The following is a 25981-nucleotide window of genomic DNA, read 5'->3' as shown; positions in this document are numbered from 1 at the left end:
AATCATAGTCTACAGTAGCACTCTTAGCACACCTTCTGAAATACCACAGTTTGATTGCCAGAAAATGCCTTTAGGCACACTGTAAAAATAACAAACTTCACTCTGGCTATTCATTCCTGAAATCGTTACGAGGGTTCATCACCAAATAAAATGACTATTACTGGTAGTACAATGTCAACGATGTCTATATGTTAGACATTTGTTCCACAAATACTTTTCAGTTGTTTTTTTACTTTTATCTGCGATCTCACTATTTTTGGAATCCTTTTCAAATGTCAGCGACATTTTATGCAAAGGTGAAGAAAAATAAATGCAATAGAATTTGTAGTTTTATTGAGGAGTAGAACAGAGCGGCAACTGCAAATGTCAATTTCAAAATAAACAAGCTATTATTTGAAGTCTTAAAAATATCTGCAGCGGAAAAGTAGGATCTGTTTCATGCATCTCACTTGAAATTAATGAGTTGTAGCCAGGGCCGGATTAAGGTTTGAGGGGGCCCTCGGGCAACAACTTTGTGGGGGCCCCTATCAATATAATTGTATATATTTATATACTTCCACACACATACATACATACATTCACACAGAAAAACACATATATACACCACACATGCATGTGTCACACATACTGTACATTACACACAAACATACATACACAGTCACACACAAGTCACACACACACATTTACCTTGCACCATCTGCACTGCATGTTGTGGATGGGGAGGGGACCTGGCAGGAAGGCACCATGTTATTAAGCTCTGCCCCCCTCGTGGCTTTGGCCGCGATTTGCGGGTCAATCAGAAAGGGGTGGAGCCAAATGACACAATTATAATGGAAATGCATCATACTGGCTCCGCCTCCAGCCGATTGACCCGCGAGTCGGTGGGCGGGGCTTAATATTGGTGCCTGCTCTTGTGCAGCTGCTGCTGCTGTGTGGGGGCCCTTTAGGTGTGGGGGCCCCGTGATGACCGCCCCTGTCACCCACCCTATAATCCGGCCCTGGTTGTAGCTATGATATTTCATGTTACCCTACATGCTGTCATCCTTAGGTTCAGTTATGTGGTGGTGGAGAGGGTTGTGCTTCTGTTTGTCCCCATATTGTAAGATTGGTAGCCTTCAACACTGGTTTTGCCTATTCCATTGACCATAAATAATTTGCTTTGGTCCTGGACCACCAAATCATGCCACCCCTGTAAGTGCCCTGCGGCACCCTAGGGTGCCACGACACCCAGTGTTGAAACACTTATGTACTCTATATGTCAGAGTAGTAAAGATGTAATGAATGATTTGCAGCAATGTTTTTTTTGTTAGAATGGAGCATTCCAGTGCACGGGTATAATTTTAGCTATGCATAAAACTGTGAAGCATCTAGAATGAATGTGGATCATTTAATCATCTTGCTACAAAAGTCAGTGCATATTACATAGTAATGATGGTATAAAAAATGGAATTCATTTTTATTCCACTTTAAGCCAGTGCTTACCTATATTTTTGATTTTATATGTGCACCCCTGCAACTTTTACTGAGTAGATTGTTTGATATTGTCTGTCATGTATATAACTGTTGTTTTTTTTGTTGTTTTTGTTTTATTGTTAATTTTAGTTGAACAAACATCAGATAATATACGTTTTATATTGCATAAAATTGTATCGAAAGACCAAAGTTATGTCGCATCCCCTGGGCAACTTAAAATTCTACAGACTATCCAATGGCAAATACAAAACTCTGACAGTATAAATAATGGGCTATAATAAGAATAGAATGAAGTCTGTAATATAAATCAATGTATTTAGTTAAAGCTACAGATGGACATTTAAAAGTCAATATAATAAATTGATTGAGAGGGGATTATTTTCAGTACTGTTATTATTAGAACTCACCTCTCCATCTCTTGGCCACGGCCTTCCATTCTGTGTGTATTTGCTCTGATTTTGCCTCTTTTTCTGTCCTCCATCTGCAAATTTACACAGCAAAGGCTCTGGTGGGGCTGAAATGACAAGACATGCGGATGTATTGTTAAAATGATCCACAAGACATGATCCTGCGAGCAGCTTTCTCTGTCCTCCATAGCACAAATCTTTGGAAGCTAGTTAAGATCTTTTAAATTTTTCTAGCATGCAGCTGTGTTAAAGAGTTAAAATTACAGTTTGATTACAACGTTATTCTGTGCATTAACCCTTTTAATGTACAGCTGCTGATATGAATCTTATAACTACAGAAGGTGTATTTGGCTATTCCACGCAGCTTCTTGAATTGCACTTATTTAGGAATCAATAGAATAAATATGTAAGCGTTTATAAAGAATAAAACAGCAACTTTAACAGCAAACACCTCCTTGTTTCCTTCCAACAAGCACAGAGCTAAAAGAATAAAGTCATTTTGCAAAATATTTGCCTCATTAAGCATTCCATTTTGGGATTTCACTTTTCTCTAATGAAATTTAAGTGTTGTGCTTAATTTCCTTTTTCCTCCTGGATTTCAGCCTTATTGGACCTATCCACATCATGATAGCATGAGCTTGTAACATGACACTCCTGATTTGTTACAGCAGCTACAGACCCAAAAAGCAGAGCATCACCTTTCCTGTCGCACTTTGGAGGAGGGTTCACTGTCTACTTGGGGCGCAAGTACTTGTTTCCATGTAGTACTGTAACCTAGAACTTCATCTAAACATGCCACTGTTCACACAGGGCCTGGGAGGGATAGGAAGTGACAGTAGGGGGTAAGAAGGTACAATAATACCCCCGGCAGCATGCAGCTTCTACAAAATAACCCTAATGAGACATAGTCACGTACCCAGCTCCGGGGCCATGCAGAGCTCTGGGCATCCCAGGTTGTTATACCTGGAGTAAAATATTGCCCAAAGATGAGCAGGTGGAATGGTGATAATCAATTCAATATTTATAATAAAAAAATATAAAGTCAAATAACTATTACAACAAAATGATCAATGTTATCATTGATGATCATCATGAATTACACACACACTGAATATATATATATATATATATATATATTAGGGGTGAGCGGGTTCGGATTTCTGAAATCCGAACCCCCCCGAGCCCCCCCGATCCGAGTCCGATCCGAGTCAGGCTCGACTTTTCCCGCCTGACTCGGATCTGACATCGAGGCAAAACGTCATCATCCCGCCTTCCGAGTCTCGCGGGTTTTGGATCCTATATAAGGTACCCGCGTCGGCGCCATTTTCTCACTCGGCTGTGGACAGTGAAGAGGGAGGGTGGGAGTTAGTGCTGTGTAGTGTAGTGTAGTGTAGTGCTGCTGTTGTCCACTACTTCAAAGTCCATAGGGGCTGGCTGAGTTGTGCTGTGCTGCTGTTGTTAATAGGGGCTGTGTCCACTACTTCAAAGTCCATAGGGGCTGGCTGGACTGTGTTGTGCAGTCAGTTCCAAAGTCCTGTGCAGTGTCCCAGTCCTAAAGGGGTGCTGTAGTGTTGTCCAGGGGGTGCTCTGTCCATCAGGGGTGCTCCCCCCAAGTGCTAAAAAAATAATATATTTTCTGTGTTTGTGAATTGTGTGCGCAGTAGCCGCACGTGCATCAACAAAGTAGTGCCAAGCGTGCGCCTGTGTCATAAGTAAAGGGCCGGCTGGCTTGACCGTTAAGGGTGCTGTAACCCCCGAAAGTACACTCCAGTCCAAACCAAAAAAAAAATTATTTTCTGTGTTTGTGAATTGTGTGCGCAGTAGCCGCACGTGCATCAACAAAGTAGTGCCAAGCGTGCGCCTGTGTCATAAGTAAAGGGCCGGCTGGCTTGACCGTTAAGGGTGCTGTAACCCCCGAAAGTACACTCCAGTCCAAACCTAAAAAAAAATTATTTTCTGTGTTTGTGAATTGTGTGCGCAGTAGCCGCACGTGCATCAACAAAGTAGTGCCAAGCGTGCGCCTGTGTCATAAGTAAAGGGCCGGCTGGCTTGACCGTTAAAGGGTGCTGTAACCCCCGAAAGTACACTCCAGTCCAAACCAAAAAAAAATTATTTTCTGTTTGTGAATTGTGTGCGCAGTAGCCGCACGTGCATCAACAAAGTAGTGCCAAGCGTGCGCCTGTGTCATAAGTAAAGGGCCGGCTGGCTTGACCGTTAAGGGTGCTGTAACCCCCGAAAGTACACTCCAGTCCAAACCTAAAAAAAAATTATTTTCTGTGTTTGTGAATTGTGTGCGCAGTAGCCGCACGTGCATCAACAAAGTAGTGCCAAGAGTGCCCCTGTGTCATAAGTAAAGGGCCGGCTGGCTTGACCGTTAAAGGGTGCTGTAACCCCCGAAAGTACACTCCAGTCCAAACCAAAAAAAAATTATTTTCTGTGTTTGTGAATTGTGTGCGCAGTAGCCGCACGTGCATCAACAAAGTAGTGCCAAGCGTGCGCCTGTGTCATAAGTAAAGGGCCGGCTGGCTTGACCGTTAAAGGGTGCTGTAACCCCTGAAAGTACACTCCAGTCCAAACCAAAAAAAAATTATTTTCTGTGTTTGTGAATTGTGTGCGCAGTAGCCGCACGTGCATCAACAAAGTAGTGTCAAGCGTTCGCCTGTGTCATAAGTAAAGGGCCGGCTGGCTTGACCGTTAAGGGTGCTGTAACCCCCGAAAGTACACTCCAGTCCAAACCAAAAAAAAAATTATTTTCTGTGTTTGTGAATTGTGTGCGCAGTAGCCGCACGTGCATCAACAAAGTAGTGCCAAGCGTGCGCCTGTGTCATAAGTAAAGGGCCGGCTGGCTTGACCGTTAAGGGTGCTGTAACCCCCGAAAGTACACTCCAGTCCAAACCAAAAAAAAAATTATTTTCTGTGTTTGTGAATTGTGTGCGCAGTAGCCGCACGTGCATCAACAAAGTAGTGCCAAGCGTGCGCCTGTGTCATAAGTAAAGGGCCGGCTGGCTTGACCGTTAAGGGTGCTGTAACCCCCGAAAGTACACTCCAGTCCAAACCTAAAAAAAAATTATTTTCTGTGTTTGTGAATTGTGTGCGCAGTAGCCGCACGTGCATCAACAAAGTAGTGCCAAGCGTGCGCCTGTGTCATAAGTAAAGGGCCGGCTGGCTTGACCGTTAAAGGGTGCTGTAACCCCTGAAAGTACACTCCAGTCCAAACCAAAAAAAAATTATTTTCTGTGTTTGTGAATTGTGTGCGCAGTAGCCGCACGTGCATCAACAAAGTAGTGCCAAGCGTGCGCCTGTGTCATAAGTAAAGGGCCGGCTGGCTTGACCGTTAAGGGTGCTGTAACTCCCGAAAGTACACTCCAGTCCAAACCAAAAAAAAAATTATTTTCTGTGTTTGTGAATTGTGTGCGCAGTAGCCGCACGTGCATCAACAAAGTAGTGCCAAGCGTGCGCCTGTGTCATAAGTAAAGGGCCGGCTGGCTTGACCGTTAAGGGTGCTGTAACCCCTGAAAGTACACTCCAGTCCAAACCAAAAAAAAAATTATTTTCTGTGTTTGTGAATTGTGTGCGCAGTAGCCGCACGTGCATCAACAAAGTAGTGCCAAGCGTGCGCCTGTGTCATAAGTAAAGGGCCGGCTGGCTTGACCGTTAAGGGTGCTGTAACCCCCGAAAGTACACTCCAGTCCAAACCTAAAAAAAAATTATTTTCTGTGTTTGTGAATTGTGTGCGCAGTAGCCGCACGTGCATCAACAAAGTAGTGCCAAGCGTGCGCCTGTGTCATAAGTAAAGGGCCGGCTGGCTTGACCGTTAAAGGGTGCTGTAACCCCCGAAAGTACACTCCAGTCCAAACCAAAAAAAAATTATTTTCTGTGTTTGTGAATTGTGTGCGCAGTAGCCGCACGTGCATCAACAAAGTAGTGCCAAGCGTGCGCCTGTGTCATAAGTAAAGGGCCGGCTGGCTTGACCGTTAAAGGGTGCTGTAACCCCCAAAGTACACTCCAGTCCAAACCAAAAAAAAATTATTTTCTGTGTTTGTGAATTGTGTGCGCAGTAGCCGCACGTGCATCAACAAAGTAGTGCCAAGAGTGCGCCTGTGTCATAAGTAAAGGGCCGGCTGGCTTGACCGTTAAAGGGTGCTGTAACCCACAAAGTACACTCCAGTCCGAACCAAAAAAAAATTTATTTTCTGTGTTTAGCCGCACGTATATATCAAATCGATATAACATAAATGGAGGACCAAACTTTCTCCGATAAAAATAAAATAGAGAAAGATCAAGAACCACTTCCTCCTAGTGCTGAAGCTGCTGCCACTAGTCATGACATAGACGATAACATGCCATCAACGTCGTCTGCCAAGGCCGATGCCCAATGTCATAGTAGAGGGCACATACAATCCCAAATGGCAAAGTTCAGGAAAATGACCTTGAAAAAGACATTTAAATCAGCTGAAGAGAAACGTAAACTTGCCAATATGCCATTTACGACACGGAGTGGCAAGGAACGGCTAAGGTCGATCCCTAGTATGTTCATGACTAGTGGTTCAGCTTCACATGACGATGGAAGCACTCCTCCCACTAAAAAAATCAAAAGAGTTAAGCTGGCAAAAGCACAGCGAAGAACTGTGCTTTCTAAGAAGATATCACAAATCCCCAAAGAGAGTCCAAGTGTGGTGGTGGTTGCGATGCCTGACCTTCCCAGCACTGGACGGGAAGAGGTGGCTCTTTCCACCATTTGCACGCCCCCTGCAAGTGCTGAAAGGAGCACCCACAGTCCACTTGCTGATATGCAAATTGAAGATGTCACTGTTGAAGTACAACAGGATGAGGATACTGGTGTAGCTGGCGCTGAGGAGGAAGTTGGCGAGGAGGATTCTGATGGTGATGTGGTTTGTTTAAATCAGGCTCCGGGGGAGACAGTTGTTGTCCGTGGGATGAAAAAGCCCATCACGGTCATGCCTGGGCAGAAGACCAAACATTCCACCTCTTTGGTCTGGCAATATTTCTATCCAAATCCGGACAACAACTGTCTTGCCATATGTACCATATGTAAAGGTGAAATAAGTAGGGGTAGGGACGTCAACCACCTAGGAACATCCTCCCTTATACGGCACCTGCAGCGCGTTCATAAAAAGTTACTGTCAAGTTCAGAAACTTTGGCTCAGACCGTAAGCAGTCCAGGGACACCTAAATCCCGTTGTCCTGTTGTATCCAAGCGCCTGCAAACCACACCGTCAACTCCCTCCTCGTCAATTTCCTCCTTAGTCAGGATCGGAAGTAGTCCTGCAGGCCATATCACTGGCATGACTGACTCTCCTATCCGGGATTCCTCCGGAGGATCCTGCATTGCTACGCCTACTGCTGCCGCTGCTGCTGTTGCTGCTGCTGCTGGGAGTCGTTCATCATCCCAGAGAGGAAGTAGGAACACCACTACTTTTACTAAACAATTGACCCTCCAACAGTCCTTAGCGAGGAGGATGAAGTACGACAGCAGTCATCCTGAAGCAAAACGTATAACTGAGGCCTTGACTGCTATGTTGGTGTTAGACGTGCGTCCGGTATCCGCCATTAGTGCAGTGGGATTTAGACAATTGATGGAGGTAGTGTGTCCCCGGTTCCAAATCCTGTCTAGATTCCACTTCACTAGGCAGGCGATACCGAGACTGTACAGAAACGTCAGAAAAAGTGTCCTCAGTGTCCTGAAAAATGCCGTTGTACACAATGTCCACTTAACCACGGACATGTGGACAAGTGGAACAGGGCAGACTAAGGACTATATGACTGTGACAGCCCACTGGGTAGATGTATCACCTTACGCAGCAACAGCAGCAGCGTCACCAGTAGCAGCATCTCAGAAACGCCAGCTCGTTACAAGGCAGGCTACGCTGTGTATCACCGGTTTCAGTAAGAGGCACACCGCCGACAACCTCTTAGAGAAACTGAGGGAAATCATCGCCCAGTGGCTTACCCCACTTAGACTCTCCTGGGGATTTGTGATATCTGACAACGCCACCAATATTGTGCGGGCATTACATCTGGGCAAATTCCAGCACGTCCCATGTTTTGCTCACACAATAAACTTGGTGGTGCAGAATTTTCTGAAAAGCGACAGGGGCGTGCAGGAGACGCTTTGGGTGGCCCGAAAAATTTCTGGCCACTTTCGCCATTCAGCGACTGCGTGCCGAAGACTGGAGCGCCAGCAAACACTCTTGAACCTGCCCCGCCATCACCTGAAGCAAGAGGTTGTGACGCGGTGGAACTCAACCCTCTATATGCTTCAGAGGATGGAGGAGCAGCAAAAGGCCATACAAGCCTATACATCCACCTATGACATAGGCAAAGGAGGGGGTATGCACCTGACTCAAGCGCAGTGGAGAATGATTTCCGTGTTGTGCAAGGTTCTTCAGCCCTTCGAACTTGCCACACGTGAAGTCAGTTCAGACACTGCCAGCTTGAGTCAGGTCATTCCCCTCATCAGGCTTTTGCAGAAGCAGCTGGAGAAAGTGAAGGAGGAGCTAAGACGGAGCGATTCCGCTCGGCATGTGGGACTTGTGGATGAAGCCCTTCATTCGCTTTGCCAGGATTCCAGGGTGGTCAATCTGTTGAAATCAGACCACTACATTTTGGCCACCGTGCTCGATCCTAGGTTTAAAGCCTATGTGGTGTCTCTCTTTCCGGCCGACACAAGCCTGCAGAGGTGCAAAGACCTGCTGGTGAACACACTGTCAGCTGAAGCGGAACGTGACACGTCAACGGCTCCTTCTTCATTTTCTCCCGCAACTGGGGCTGCCAGGAAAAAACTTAGGTATCCTAAGCAACCCGCTGGCGGTGATGCAGGGCAGGCAGGACCAAGTTTGGACATCTGGTCCGGACTGAAGGACCTGGCAACAATTTCTGACATGTCTACTGTCACTGCATATGATACTGTCACCATTGACAGAATGGTGGAGGATTACATCGGTGACAGCATCCAAGTAGGCATGTCAGACAGTCCATACCTGTACTGGCAGGAAAAAGAGGCAATTTGGAGGCCCCTGTACAAACTGGCTCTATTTTACCTGAGTTGCCCCCCCTCCAGTGTGTACTCCGAAAGAGTGTTTAGTGCAGCCGGGAACCTTGTCAGCGAAAGGCGTAGGAGGTTGCTTCCACAGAATGTGGAGAAGATGATGTTCATCAAAATGAATTATCAGCTCTTCCAGGGAGACCAGCCTCCAGAACGTACAGAGGGACCTGTGGTGGTGGATTCAAGTGGGGACGAGTTAATACTTTGTGAGGATGAGGATGTACACACTGAAGAGGGTGAGGAATCGGTGGATGAGGAGGATGAGGATGACATCTTGCCTCCGTAGAGCCAGTTTGTGCAGGGACACATTAATTGCCAGCTTGTTTTGTGGGGGCCCAAACGAACCAATCATTTCAGCCACAGTTGTGTGGCAGACCCTGGCGCTGAAATGATTGATTTGTTAAAGTGTGCATGTCCTGTTTATACAACATAAGGGTGGGTGGGAGGGCCCAAGGACAATTCCATCTTGCACCTCTTTTTTTCTTTGCATTATGTACAGTTTGGGGCCTAGTTTTTCTAACTGCCATCCTGTCTGCCACTGCAGTGTCACTCCTAGATGGGTCACGTGTTTGTGCCGCCCACTCGTGTCGCTTAGCATAGTCATCCAGCTACCTCGGTGCAACCTTTTGGACATAAAAACACTATTGTGAGGTGTGAGGTGTTCAGAATAGACTGGAAATGAGTGGAAATTAAGGTTATTGAGGTTAATAATAGCATAGGAGCAGAAAAACCTACAAATTCTGTGATTTTAGCTGTTTTTATGCTTTTTTTCAAAAAAATACAGATCCAAAACACAAAACCCAGAACCCAAAACACGGAAGGGTGGTTTTGGCAAAACCAATCCAGATCCAAAACACGAAGAAAGATCCAGATCCAAAACCAAAACACAAAACACGAAAAGTGGCCGGTGCACACCCCTAATATATATATATATATATATATATTCAATCAAATTGAGGGAGTCCAATTCTCTAGTCTGTAGAATCAGTTGTAAGGCTTGCTCATTCGCTGACTGCTCTTAACATGCAGCATCTTGTAATACATACTACTTCCATTGGTTTGATAAATGGAAAAGTAACAATTTTCTAACATATACCATTTACATTGGTACTATTAAAAACAGCCTTGGATCTCATTCAAAATTGTCATTATGTAATGGATAAAAGAAAGAATAAAATAAATACAGTATATCATCCTGTAGCATACAGCACTAGTAGATGCCATTAGTGAGATGTGGGGAGAAGTCAATAATGATATGTGGGGTGGACTTTCACATAAATATGTCAGCTGCAGTGAGCATTCCTAAGTAACCAATCTTAAAGGCTTTAGCAGGTTACATTTACAGTCTATTAAATTCTATAGCAGTTTTTTTTTTTTTTTTTTGGTGCTATAGTTTTACTTTTTTCCATTTTAAACATATTAGCAACCATGATTGTGAATCGAGCGAGCTCTGTTGTCTGGTTTATGCCGGATGCGTTTACACCAAAATATGAAACATTTTATATGGCAGAGTGGAAAACACCTGGGTTTTCTGCAGCGCTTCTTACGGTTTTAACAGCATTTTTCAAACTCTTAAAGTTGTTTTTGCAGCTATGTACAGTAATTGCTCTATGAGGTTGGTATGTTGTTGGTTTTTGCCATGCAATTAATCATAGCATTCTGTTAGGGCTATACCAGGACCTTACAATATACACTGCTTCAGTATCACCTATTTCTTTCTTTAGTAAAGCATTCATCCTGCTACACTGCAGGGTCCGGAACTTGCCATGCATTACCAGACTGTAAAGCAAATGACAATGTGTCACGAGTGCTGATACTCAAGACTACACAGTAATGATACATACTGCTTAATAGTATGAATCATGATAATGTGCTTTAGATGTAAAAATTCTGTGTAAATTTAACTGATTGGCTCATTTATCTTTTTTATTTCAATTGTAAATAAATCTAAACACATGTAATTGATACTGTATGTTGTATAGGAGTGTGAACTGGTTTTTAACTTAAGGAAACTATAAATGGGCTTTTTTGTATTTGTGTTCTGGATGCCGGGCTGTCTTTATGTTCTATTTTTGGAAAAAAATTTGAGTTTATGTTATTGAGGCAGGGGCAGAACTATGGGAGACCTTGTCCACAACATATTCACCCCACTTAGCCTGTAACTATGTACCCTGAGTGTACCGTCACGACCGCCCAATACATGGCACCTCTTCCTGGCACCTGAGAAGCCACTATACACTAGTGGAGAGCTCCATGTCAGACCATCAGCTGCTGCCTTCATCTATCTATAGCCTGTCTACATGTGAATTGCTACATTACAGTGTCAGCGGCTATGACTCGGGGGGCACCAAATTATAACTTGCCTCCGGGCGTCTGGGATGAACTTACGCCACTGTATTGAGGTATGAAATGGATATTGTTAGCGATATATATATTCAGCTCTATAGTGGGTCCTCGAGCATACCTCACAACATAACTAGTTTAGACCCATATTTAATTAGCAGTGATGTGCAGTCGCAATGTATGGCTGTCTATATCGCCCTTTAAATCTGCGATGTTGTTGGCCGGAAGGTGCCGAAGAAACATTCGGAACGCCAGCGCCTTGTGACCATCACTGCTAATTGAACTGCCCCCTTAGAAAAGGTTGTGTAAATTGTTTTGGGTAAGCAGAAGTGATTAATAAATTATAGCTTAGGTTTTCGGTGGTAAATTTCAGGTAATGTCATATATTTTATATGACTAGGTTTCCTTTGTTAAGATCTCCCATGTGTTACATTCACTTCCCCGTTACCTTAAACTAACATAAAGTACCTGCATTTTCAAACTGCAGCATGAAATTCGTTTGGCATTGCTTGGCTGGCAGACATGCTCTACATGGGCAGTTAGGAGAGAGGAAAACACAAAAGTGCACAAGAGCCTGTAGACAAGAGAGGAAGCTTGAAATGAGAGACACAACTAAGAGGGGAACTCTATACAGAGCAATATGCGTGGAGAGCTGCCGGAATGGTCAGGTGGAGGAACTCCCATAGAGCTGCGCAGGATAATGAACAAAGGTTGGCTACCTTATTACATAGTATTAAATCATAATGTGCACAGCTGGACAAGCGTCAAGTATGAGTACTCAGTCTACAAACCTGACTATATGCAGCATATAAAATAGTGGTGAACAACTTAAGATTCTGCATTCTGGACAGACATCTCACCTTCAGCACGGTTGGTGTAATGGTTAGCATTACTGCCTCGCAGCACTGAGGTTTTGAGTTAATTACCACCCACAGCCCTAACTATGTGGGGTTTGTATATTCTCCCCATGCTTCCGTGGGTTTCCTCCAGGCACTCAGTTTCCCCTCACAATCCAAATATATACAGGTAGGTTAATTGGCTCCTGACAAAAATTAACCATAGTGTGTATGTGTGTGTGATAGGGAATATAGATTGCAAGCTCATTGGGGCAGGGGCTGATATGAATGGCCAAATATTTACTGTAAAGCACTGTGGAATATGTATGCGCTATATAAATAACTGGTGATAAATAATTCTAAAAAAGAAACATACCAAACCTATCTGACAACTTTGAAACCTGTATTGGATTTAATCATCTCAGGTTTTTGTAATATAAATTAGTACATTCATTCAGTGTACACAGCAAGCTCATAGCTCTGTCAGTCAATGATAATAACATTAGTGTTGCTGGATCAAAATTGATAATTAGAGATGACAAAAACACATTATTTAGTCATATTTGCAAGTGATGATAGAGCAGAGTATGTCTAAGGGTAGAACTTAATGTTAGGCAATTACAGGATTTCAGGTCCTAAGTGAGTATTAATGGAGTATAGCTAATGGAGTTCACCAAATGTTTCTAACAAGTATTATGAATAAAATGTCATTATTAGACTGGAGGATACAATATGGAACAATTACACCGAGCTTAACAACGGATTTAAAGAAAAAGCTTTTAAAGCAGTTAAATGCTCCCAACAAAAATGTCTCTTGTCAACATAATGTGCAAGTTTATTGCATCAGGTTGAGCCATTGACCTTACTAAAGTGAAGTGGGAGGTCAGATTGTTGCACTGAGGGATGTGTTATTTATCCTTCTCTTTGATCTTATAAGCTCACGTTAACATGAATTCTCATCATCTTAGCTCAGGAAATGTCTGTGTTACAGTGATAGACATAAAAGCTTTTTTTTATATTATGACGATCAGTTGTTTAATGGCATAACCAAAAATGTAAATTCCACTTTTCCACTCCTATGATAAGAATGATCATGACTGATGTGTATTTAATGAAGATAACATTATCAATCAGTTTAATGTAATCGAGATGTTCAGTCCCCTACAATGTACATGTGTTATGGAGCAAACACATGGTCAGATGTGTCAGATGAACGACTGAACGATTTGACCAACGATTTGAACTACGAATGATTTTTGACTGCATTAAAATGACTGAAATCGTCCAAAACTGACTGCAAACACATCAGATGTCATATCGTTATCTGACCATCGGAAACACACATCATTCATCGTTCAGACATGTCGGATTTTCCTTCAGATATGAACGATTTTTTAAATCGTTATCGTTCAGATCTGAAGAAAAATCTGACCGTGTGTATGCACCATAAGCGTCACCAAAAAAAAAATTGTTTTTAGTTACATTGTATCTCTTATATAAGTTTTTTTTTTCACTTCCAAAGCTAAGCTGGAGATGTATCACATATTGGATAGAGATAAAGTGGAGAGAGCTAAAGTACCAACCAATCAGCTCCTAACTGCCACATTACAGGATGTTTGAAAAATGTCAGAAGCTGATTGGCTGGTACTTTATCTCTCTCCAAGGATTTATACATCTCCCCTATAATGTGTGATGATGTATTATTACTGTAGGTCAATAATTTGACAAGTGAAAAAATGTATGTTTATCTAAAATTGGTTACAAATTGGTGGTTATTTATCAAAGTTCTTAAAGAGGGCAAGATAAATTGTGTTGCCCATAAAAAACAATCAGATCCTAGTTATTTTATAAAATGTAGTAGAAAAAAGATAGCTAGAATCTGATTGGTTGCTATAGTCAATATATTAACTTGTCCTCTTTAGAAGGTTTGATAAATCTCGCTTACAGTAATCAAAATCTCCAGTTTGGTTAGAACGGAAGTTTGAACTTGTTCATACGTACAGTAGACAATTGGTTGAGACCATTTACAGATGGGAATCTAACATAGCTTGGTTTTATTATTTTGATTTCTTTCTTATCTTTTTTTATTCAAAACTTTTACCCTATTATTCAACATAAGGCCTTTAGTTTTTTGGCCAAGGGCTTGGTAATGTGTATTCAGAAATTGTAATGTGCTGAACCTAGATAAACAGACATACTTGTTTTATGACCTTCAAAAACAAAATGCTAATAGCAGGGCCATAGCAAGGGCAGTGCAGCCAGTCCCGTCACACAGGGTGCGATGCCCTGGGGGTGGCACAGCTGTTGCCCCCGACCACTAATCCATGTTCAGCTCACCATGCTTAATAAAATGAATTGTTAGGTCTTTGCAACAATGGTTAATATGCGAGCAAGGCATCTGGCTGTCCCCGGAAACCCTTCACTACTACTTGCATCGGCGCTGGCTAATACTGAGATGAGACGTCATCTCCCACCCTTCAAAGAGCTACAAGAGCTGAAAACAATTAAAAGGACAGAAGAGGATATAGCGATAGGACAGAACAGTGGAGGAGCAGTGTAAATGAAGAGAGAATGGGTGAGAGGGCGGTCACATGGCAAAAATTAATAAATTATATTGCTTAAGTGGGTAGGAGAGATGGCAGGTGGCACACATTAATTATGTAAGGGGTGCTACTAGTTATTATTATACTTTTTAAGTGGCTTGTTTATCTGTATCATTCAAACATTTGGTGGTGGGAGTGTCGTGGAAGAATACAAACGAAACATTTGTGGCATGCTCTTTCATTTAATGTACTGTATTATGGGAATTAACAGGTAGCAGCCAATGCAATGTCAGTAATAAGGTGGCTGCATAATGCACAAACAAAATTGGGGATTGCAATGATCGAGAAAAAAAATACAAAACATTTGGGTCCCTACACATGCCACTTATGCACTTATATGTCCTCAGACTCCTGCAGATCCCCCTTATATGCCATCAGACCCCGTCACATGCCACATATGCTATGCTTCTTCACACACCCTTTAGTTGCAACTAGATCCTGCTATATACACCTTAAATGTCCTCAGACAAGACACTTTTATGCCATCACACCTCTTCATGTGCCCCCTTATGTGCCATAACACCTGTGCATACACCCCTTACTGTATGTGCCATCAGCCATTCCATACGCTCCTTTATAAGCATCTGCACTTGAATAATATCCCTCGGTTTGTACTATGTGTGGTTAACAATCTGTTTAGATTATATTTTTTTTTCACCACACAGACAGTATGTATCCATCTATGCTACACCATATTGACATTTAAATTAGAAGAAAAAACACACTACCCAATCTATCCCAGCACACTGTAGACAGACTGCTCGTTTATTGGTTAGCCCACCATGAAGCCTCTCATTTAGATAAGGGCACTGAAATGTTGTAGCTATGGGCCTACAGTATGTAAAAGAATATATTTTTCAGGGGTTACCATTTTCTTAATAAGTGTACATTGACCTTTAACATTCATCGTTAATTGGAGCTGCAATATTCAGGTGATATTATATTAATCACCTGCATTAATGTGTCACACCATCCCTATGAGATCAAACCAAGTTGTTTTTTATAAGTTATACAAAATATTGCAGCTATGACTTATTATCTATTTATATCCCGTGTAAAGAGAGTGTTACAACTGACACCCAGCTGGGAGTCAGTGTATGTCAAACTATGTAAGGATATTAATTAGCTGGCCGGCTGATATGAATGTCTGCTGGAATGCTTAATTGTATTATAGCTACACCGTGTTGTCTCACATATTACTCAATATTAACTGTACACTTTATATATTTATTTATATTAAATATGCATTTCAATTATTTTTTGAGAATGTTTTTTTGATTAATATATTTATATCAATTTAGAAAATCTTTCATTAATGCTTCTTTTTTGCAGTATATACCGTAGAGGGCTGTTAAATTGAAAGTATCCCTACTTATAGCACTCTGAAGTACTAAGGCTCTACATGAAGAGAAATTTGAATAACAGGTACTTGAGAAAATGTGCTAATTTTTTAAAACAATATGTGGTGATACAAATCACTTTAATAGAATTAAAATTATTCAATGTGTACTCCATTGTGGTCAACAAAAGTTTTCATTTGAAGAACAGCATTTTCAATAGCAGAAGATAACATGTCAGTTGGAATTTCCAGCACATGATGTCTAATGCTGTTTTTCAGATCTAATAGGGCATGGCATCCTTCCTGAAACACCTGATTCTTCAAAAAGGTCTCTCAACCAAAATTTGCATGGGGTAAGATTTGGTGATCGGGGGGACCAATATATCTGAAAGCAGCAGCTGATTGTAATGGTGCATACACATGGTCAGATTTTGTGTCAGATCTGAACGATAACGATTTTAAAAATCGCTCAATCATTCATATCTGAAAGAAAATCTGAGATGTGAGCCTGCAACGATGAACGATGCGCGTTCCCGCATGTTAGATAACGATATCTGCCATCTGATGTATTTGCAGTCAGATTTGGACGATTTCATTCATTTTAATACTCTCTGAAATCGTTCAATCATTCAAATTATTCAAATCATTGGTAAAATCATTCAAATCGTTGGTAAAATCGTTCATCGTTCATCTGACCACACCTTAATGGTATTCAAGTGATTTGTATCACCACTTTGCCATCTTGTGACACAATTTGTAACTAGAGATGTGCGCTGGACCATTTTTGCTGGTTTTGGTTTTGGTTCTAATTCCTCGGCCAGTTTCGGTTTTCCCAAACCGCCGAGACTGGTTTTGGTTTTTAATTTTTTTACAAAACTTGGAACAAAAAAGCTGAAGTCACATAATTTGAGCCTTTCTTGTGCCTAGAGTATTATTAACCTCAATAACATTAATTTCCACTCATTTCCAGTCAATTTTGACCACCTCTCAGCTCACAATATTGTTTTCATCCAGTTTAGGCCAGAACAACAGCAGTGGGGTGGCACAAACATGGCAGTTCAACTTCAAACATTTGCACATGGCCAGTGGAAGATCCAGGGGGGGGGCGATTGGAGCGATTGCCCCCCCTAGCACAGTCCATCCTTTATCATCTCTCTCCTCTGCATCATTCAGAGGAGAGAGATGATAAATGCTGTGCTGTGATCGGAGCTGTATAAGTGCGCTCCCACCTCCCAGTCAGGGGGATGAGTCAGTGACAGGCTGTCACCCGGGAGCCAGGGAGGAAGAGATCACAGCTGGCTCCTCACACCCTGTGATCAGCTATTTAGACCACCCCAGTGATCAGCTGTGTGGTCTAAACAGACCACACGCTGATCACTGCTAAAAAAAAGAAACAAAAAAACAACTTACCTCTGTCCAGGGACCGAAGATCGGGGCTCCGATGATGTCCTCCCTCCAGTCAGCTGGTCTTCCGGCTCCTGCACTGTGACCCTGGTCAGCTGCTGCATTAAACAGCTGACCGGGTCACAGTGCAGGATGGGAGAGCAGCTGACCGAAGCCCGAAGGGAGAACATCACCAAAGCATCAGAGGTAAGTGAAAGTAAAGGGAGGTAGGGGTCGTGTGGGTGCCGTGACGGGGGTTTGCCGCGAGGGATGGTACTTAAACATATTTTGATTGTAAAAATCAATGTGGGCAACAACAAAAAATGTGAAGGGGAGGAGCTGGGACCAAAAAGGGGAGGTGCAAGTACAGGAAAGAGAAGTCGGAATGAATCATTAACTCGCCCCCCCTAATAGAACAGTCTAGATCTGCCCCTGCACATGGCTCACACTGCATGGAGTCACAGGGCTTATAGATGCACGTGAACAAAGCACACTAGGGAAAAGTGCACTAAACAATACAAACAATAGATTTTATCCATTTTTTTTATTTAGATGTTTTTATGTCACAGCTCAATTCAAACCACGTAGAGCCACAGGGCTTATATACGCACCTGGAAAAGCGCACTAAGGTAAAGCAGGGGGGGGGGGTTTCCAAAGGGTTCTGAAAGAAATCCCCAAATTCTTTGTCAAAATTAGGTATTTTGCATTTTTTTTCACCTGGTCTGAGATGCTGCAAAAATTGGCGGCGAAACCAGCTGATTTCGCACCTAACTGAATTCGACATTAATACTGCATATTAATTTTTTTTTATTGAAGTTATCAGATATATTACAATACACTAGTACATACTGTATATCACAAAGGTATGCCATAGCAAAGAATACATTTCACTTGTGGTTTTGAGATAATAACTTCGCCACAGTTTTCTCTTTTTACCAATCAACAGAAATAATTGTATATGAATTTAACGTTGCACCTGACCAAAATTATATAACAATGTTACCACGTCCACTGTATAATACATTTAGTTTTTTGGTGGTCTATTTACATTACTTTTAAAAGGCAAATGAAATTAGCAGGTGAATATTGCTTAAAACTGCATTCACACCATATGTTTGCCCACTTGGGACTTCACGGAAAGTTGAACAGACTAATTTCCCATGAACTTTCATTCAAGGCATGGATAAGTTGCTAATGTACAGCATTCCCCACAGTTGTTAACCGTTCATACATTTATTTTTCATGACTGTAATAATGCATGATATATACTTTCTGTTGAGCAATTTAATTTACTACACTAGAAGAAAATGAAATACAGAAACTCTTCAGTTTGCAGAACAGATTTAAAAAAAAAAAAAAAAGTCCAGCTCCTACCACTGCTATTACAGACTCAGTCGAAGATAATATAAAAGTCAAAATTAAAGATTTTCATTGTTTTCTTTAGGAAAAAAGCAGCTGGTTATTGCAATTCCTCTGCTTCAAAGGATTTTAGATGAAAGTATTTTTTTTCTTTACTTTTGACTTCAACATTCCAAAATGACATAAAGTTCTTCACACACTACAACAGCTGATCTTTCCTCCTGCTCATCACTGTAATCAGAATGTTAACATGAAGGAGCTGGATATTATCCAGTCTCTCCACATTAGTATAATAAAGACACAACTGTGAGGCAGCATGGAATAATTTTCTGTAGTGCAAGATGTATATTATAAGGTCATGCCCTTATATTAAGGCTGAATCAAATAAACAGCATTCCGCCATTATAAGTTTGTGAGAGAGGGGCATAGTGCTTGAGGGGATATAAATCAAAAGTTATTGGACCTATTGAGCTGAAATTTGGCAGTCCATGTAAAACCATCACTCAATGCTACATGCCAGGTTTCAGGGCAAAAAAATAGAAATAAGAGATTTGGAATAATCTGAAGTTGAATTGTCACTGTTTTTCCTCCACTTCCTGTTTGACAAAAGAGAGTTTTGAGGTATAGTATAACTGGAGATAGAGGATGATTTAAGACTAGGGGGTATATTTACTAAAGTGCAGATTTATAGAGGTGGAGATGTTGCCCATAGCAACCAGAGTCTACTTTTCATTTATCTAGCACCGTTTAGAAGTTAATAGCTAGAATCTGATTGGCTGCTATGGGCAACATCTTCACTTTTGTAAACCCGTACTTTAGTAAGCATACCCTAGGGCACTGGTGCCCCAAACTGCACCCTGGGGTACCTCTGGACACTTGCACGGGTGCCTTCGGTTGGTGGTCAAGTACCAAATTAAATTAATTTTTAAGTCAGTGTGACAGGCAAAACAGTGCTAATGGCTGCCAATCAAAATATATGTGGACAAAAAGAAGCACAGCCCTGTCAACCACCACATAACTGTGCCTATATGTCACATTAGGGTCAATTTACTTCATTTAATTTTTGATGAATTTCTCAATAAGAAACTTTTGGCCCAGCGGTACCAAGGAAAAAATGCTGATACTCTAGGGCGCCGTGATTCAGAAACAGTTTGGGAACCACTGTCCTAGGGGGTTGTTTTTGTCAGATAGTTCTTGTGTCAGTTTAAGGCCTCTTGGGGTTAAGGTTTTTGAGAAAGTTACAGTTTAAAATAATAAACAATTGGTAAGATATGCCCCATGTTAAAGATAGGGAATTTCATAATGTTGCGCATGTCAGGCAAGGAAGAAGGCAGTGATTTGTGGTACGTGTAGCACTGAAATTGTGAGGGAGTACTGTACAGTGGCCCTGATTCAGAGCCGGACGCTCTGACAGAGCGCTCGCTCTGAATCAGGGCCAGTCCCACAGCTATAGCGAGCGGCCAGGAAGATGGTCGCGATGGTCAACCATCGGGCTTGCGACGAGACCCTTGTGGTAGGGTCTCGTTGCCGCAAGCCCCAGAGAGATTTCGGCTCTAACAGAGCCAAAATCTCTCCCTCTGACATCACTCATGATGTCAGTAGGGCCGGCCCCAAATAGAGGCGTTCACATGGGAACGCCTCCATTTGGGCAGCCACTCCTCCGGCCCACCCACCAAAGGGGGCGTGCTGTCACTCACCATCGACAGCACGCCCCCTTTGGTACGAGACCCGGAGCGACGGATTGCCCTACGCTATCCGGGTCTCGCGAATGCGCACGATGGAGCCGGTTCCATCGTGTGCATGCGCTCTGGGCCACCATCGACCCGGTTGCGAGTGCTCAGCACTTGCGACCGGGTCTGAATCATGCCCAGTATTCACAGTATGCAATTCTCCGGTTACAATCAAGAGGGTATCCATACAACTCATAATAAAGACACCAAAGGACATTGGGGTTCCAAATTAATGTACAAAATGAACATACATCTGACAAAGGGTGAGTATAGATCAATAAATCCTTATCTGGTGGGTCCATCCTTTACACCAGAGGGCAAAATGTTTTCTCCCATTGCATCCCATATACCCAATGTATCCCATATACCCATTGAGGGTATATGGGATACAACAGCTGGAATTCCAGGAGACAACGCTGCAAACCATAACCACCATAGGGTATCGGTGCAATTTTACCAAAGACACAATTTTCTACACCAAATGTAGAGCATACCACTTGTTGGATGATTGTTTCACTTATCTTACACAGTGCATACTGTACATTTATTTTCTTTCTCTGTACCCACTAAACACTCTACTATTTAACATTTGGAGAAGCGCTGTAACTACCAATCTTTCAGCATGGGAATCATGCCAGCCTTCTCATGCCACATAATGGAAAAGAGATAGGTATATCTCTTTTGTGGAGGATTTACAACAATATATATAATATGTATAAGACAATAAGATATATCCGAACTTGTGCTAATTTGGCAAAGAGATCCAAGTAGAACTGAACCGCTCATCTCTAATATGATGTATTATGTACATATAATGTTAAGCACGTTCAAGTATCCAAAACTATGTAGGTTTTATTATACAAACCCTTCCCTTGTAATGTTGCTTTTTACACTGTACAGCAAAATGTTCCCTTAACCTATGTCCAAAAATGTTTCTGTTTTGACTGATAAGTTTTAATAGTGGATGTATTTTCCTGGAATTTAATGGAAATGTACTCTTCCCCTTTTCATGTGGCTCTGAATATACATTCCAGAGTTTGTGTTGTCTATTTTGCTTACAAAGATACAGCATTGTTTTATATATAGATACTAAATTTTGGAGTCCTGTTAATCTCTCTACTTTTAATTGTATTATTTTATGGTATAATAGTACCTATTAAAGTTTCTGTCACTTGCAGTATTACACTATGCTGTGTTTTTTCTGCATTGCCTTACATGGTTGGATCTTCAACTTACATTATAAATTATCAAAGAGGAGATTTGTTTCAAGGGCTTCAGGCATCTGATGACATCTGTTGGGACATTTCTGTAACACCTTGACTGTGTATTCATTTTTTGTATATCAATAAAAACCTGAGTATTTGAGTGCCAAAAGCCACCATCTGCCTGCAGTTAAGAACAGGTTACCAGTGTCCTTATACATGAGGGTGCAAAGGATAAATTCAGACATTTTTATAAATTAAAACACTTGCATAGAAAATTCAACACACAAGAAGAAGGAAACAAAGTATTTGATCATAACAACAACCTCTGATATCAATTACAATATATTCCATAAATCTATCTTCAAACATCGCGATATAGTGAAAATGGATAAGAAATGTAAGAGTGATAATCCCTCATCTCATACCAAAAAGCAGTGTGGGGGGGGGGGCACAGGGGGTATGTAACCTTGGGCCCCCCTCTCACAAGGAACTCCCCTGGATCCATAGGAAATGTTCTGTTGGCTCCACAGTCACGCAGCTGCATTGCTGCCATCATCGAGGCCGGCACTGCTGCTGTGTGGTGAACTGTACTCAGTGAGCTGTGGTAAAGAAGCCTTTATACTATCCCCTCGTGGCCGAGACTCCTCCCATTTTCCCCCGTGAAGCTGCGCCCCTTTCTCTCCTTTACCCAATGTCTGGACTTCTCCTTCCCTAGTCATCTCCTCTCCCTCTGGCTGTGTCAGCCTTTCTCTCCCCTCCTCCGGATATCTGCAGTCTGCTGAGACCAGGCACTACTTCTTGAGTATGTAAGTATATATGGGGAAGTGCAGGGGGCATAGTAATGCAGTCTGGGGGTGGGGTGTAATCATGTTATTTGTGGGGGGTAATGTTAATGTGATGGGAGATGTATTAAAGTTATGGGGTGTATATTACTGCTATCTGGGTAGTGGGGTGGGGATGTAGTTATACTAATACTAATTCAGTACTAATTTAAAAGTGGATGGATGGATCTGCAGTAGCAGCTGCGTCTTTATGTTAATGCCATGGTCGGAAGGCATCCTATTGAGACACACCGGCCTTGATGCAAATCAGCTGATGAGCACATGAAGACGCACCATTGATCGACCATCAGCTGTACAATCAGACATTAGGGCAACCCTTTGGTTGATCAGAATGTCTGTTGGATCATGGCTGCCAGCACCAGTGAAACAGCATCTTTGGATGAAGTCCCTGACACCGATGCGCCCATCGCCATTCAAGTCACCTCCCAGGAACACCTATCGAAAATGCATAGATCTCCATGCAATTTCGATATGCATCCCCGACAGTAACCATCAGAAAGCATGAGCAGTGTGCCCAATGTATGACTAGATCCACCTCTAAATCCACCTCTGTGGGGTGAGGGGTATGGTATACCATCTTTGAGCAGATAAGGCAGATAAGACAGAACATTAATGTTGTGAGTATAAGATGTATATATATTGTGATATGATCAGGGTAGGGGTCCCCCTCCTGGGGTAGACGGACGCCTCCTTACACACAGCAGCCAGGAAACAGCAGTAGTCGTGGTTTTTCAAAACAAACAAAACATAAAAATAAACCCTAGCCTGTCTGGGCTCTAACTAGACAGGTAACTCCCTCTCTACATGTGGCAGGGCCTACTGCCTTACCACAAACATAGTACATATCAATGTCACAGTGTCTCAGAACAAAACCTCAATGTCTGTTCTCCCCAGGGTGTGTGAGACCCTGCATCAAAACTCTACACAGCTCTTATGAGCCACTTCCAGGTGTAATCATTAATTAGCCTGTTCTCAGGCTGAAAAGCCCAACAGCTGAAGCGGCTCTGTGGATGGAGCTCTCCCTTCTCTCTCACACCCACACCCCAGGAACCATTATCCGGCTTTTACCAAAAGCCGACACTCAAATCTGTTTGGTAAAACAGACTTTTCCTGGGGGTTTAAAATACATATGACAGGAATCTGGGACACACATACATGCCATCCCCAACTTCTCCAGCGCCTCTGTCACAATATATATATATATATATATATATAAATATATAAAGAGAGGACCAGTGGATTGGAGCATATGCCCTCAGCAGCAGGAGCGATTTAAGAGAGGAGAGGGCCCACATGCAGTCTCAGGGGGTCATTCAGACCCGGGTGCGAGCACATCGATGAATAGCCCTGCGCACACATAGCAGCCGCACTGCGCGTGCGCAAGCCCCGGAGAGAGAAACTCTCTCGCTCTGGAGCTCGCTACAAAAGGGGCGGCTGTCAATGTTGATCGACAGCTCGCCACTTTTTCTAGGCGAGCCGGGGGGTGGTTTCCAAAACGGAGGCGTACCGTTTTGTGGGCGGCCGCATTGACATTATCAGCGATGTCAGTGGGGAGCTTCCTGCTCGATCAGAGCAGGAAGCTCCCTGGGGCTTGCGAGTGCCCAGACCCAACCTTAGGGTCTGGTCGCAAGCCCCCATGGTCACGATGGTGATCACCACCGTGACCATCACCCTGGTTGCTAGCTAAGCTGTGGGTGGTAACCCACAGCTTAGCTTGCGACCAGGAGGCCGCACCAAAAAACAAGAAGCGCCCGCCCTCATTCAGAGAGAGCGATCGCTTCTTGCAACCGCCTCTGAATGAGGTCCTCAGTGTGGGTATCCTCCTCTCTCCAGTGGTCCCGCGTTACACTGTAGATTCTGGCTTAGTGCCAGGATCTACTGAGCATACGCGGACCTCTGGGAAAATGGTGCCCATGTGTTCCCATGTGTGACCACCCACAGCTATAGCGAGCGACCAGGTTGATGGTCAACGGCATGTGTTCCCTGGGACAGTAGTACTGCGCATGCACAAAGCAGCACTATTGAGTGGTAAGTATAAGACTATGGATACAGGGTGTGCAGTGTGGGCCCCCCTGGACCCAGGGGCCCGTGTGCCCCACACTCCCTGCACCCATTATAGATACGCCCCTGCTCAGCGGTAAGTAGCTGTAACATGCACCCACACACACATATTATATTGTAAAAAATGCATTTTATATATATATATATATATATAGATATATTTAGATGAATATATATATAGTGATAACATTCATCTGCTTACCTCTTTAATAGCCCCCCCCTGTCTGAAGTGCCCCGGGCCCCCTAATAAGGCGCACATACATTGGCCCCAGAGAAATAAAACACACATACATTGGCCCCAGAGAAATAAAACACACATACATTGGCCCCAGAGAAATAAAACACACATACATTGGCCCCAGAGAAATAAAGCATACATACATTGGCTCCCACAGGAATGTTTGCAGAGCGTATCTTCCTGAAAATCGGGTGCCGCTCCCGACCTCCCGGGAAGGCAGGCAATCCTCCCGGCTGCCGCCCACCCCTCCTATCCCCCTGGGCCCCCGCATTTACCTTAGAGACCCCCACAGCAGGGGGGGGTGCGGTGACGCAATTCACGATCAGTTGCGTCATTTTAGGTCCGCCCCTGCTTCTCTATGCCTGTAATATCGGCATTGTGTAGCGGGGGCGGGGCCAAAATGACGCAATCGCGTGGCCCCATCCCCCACTCCGCCCACAAATGCACGTCGTCTGGCCGGCCCCGCCTCCTCACGATGGCCACGCTCCCCTGTCATGCCAATCTGACTGTTCCCTCCCGGAAGGGGCAGCCAGAAAGTCGGCAAGCCTGATGTACAGGCAATGCATTCTTATAACTGAGGAGGTGTAATGGGTCGTTCTCATGTAGAAAAGTTCTGTGCACGCAAAATGGGAGTATCTACAGGAAACTTACGTCCTGCCGGGGAGCAGCAAATAAAACAAATTATATATATATTTATATATACACATATAAAATGTATGCACAACAATAACGTAAATACATGTGAGTAAAAGAAGACAGAAAAAAGCCAGATATTAACATTTTACAGATGTGCCCACATACACCTTTGTTCAAATTAGGCTATTTGGAGCACAACAGATTTTGCAACTTGGTCATTTTTAGTGTCTTTCACCTTAAATATGCAACTTAGTCGTGTCACTAATGCAACACAAAAATGCAAGGGTGCACAGACTACTGGGGATAGAAGAGGTATAACTATGTATTTGAAGTCCCCATAGCAAAAGTTTGTTAGGGCCCCTATGTACCACCCAATGGAGAAAAATGTATATAACACAAGTATCTTTGACAAGGAAGATGCCCACCCCCTAACCCTGGGCCCCATACAGTGCCAGATTAA

The 25981-nt window shown here is 42.9% G+C and overlaps 1 protein-coding gene across 5 annotated transcripts in view; it reads right to left on the bottom strand.

The window, feature by feature from the left end:
• The window catches only part of RBMS3 (RNA binding motif single stranded interacting protein 3), a 670995-nt gene that overhangs the window by 82835 nt on the left and 562179 nt on the right, over positions 1-25981 (bottom strand). For all 5 annotated transcript variants that reach the window (XM_088462760.1, XM_088462762.1, XM_088462759.1 and 2 more), the window contains one exon: positions 1881-1987. In XM_088462760.1, the coding sequence (XP_088318886.1) occupies positions 1881-1987 (107 nt within the window). The remainder of the gene's footprint in view (positions 1-1880; positions 1988-25981) is intronic.

The sequence above is a fragment of the Taudactylus pleione genome, unplaced genomic scaffold, assembly GCF_031769625.1.
Source record: "Taudactylus pleione unplaced genomic scaffold, aTauple2 ptg000053l, whole genome shotgun sequence".
NCBI lineage: Eukaryota > Metazoa > Chordata > Amphibia > Anura > Myobatrachidae > Taudactylus > Taudactylus pleione.
This window is presented reverse-complemented; position numbering and strand designations above follow the sequence as displayed.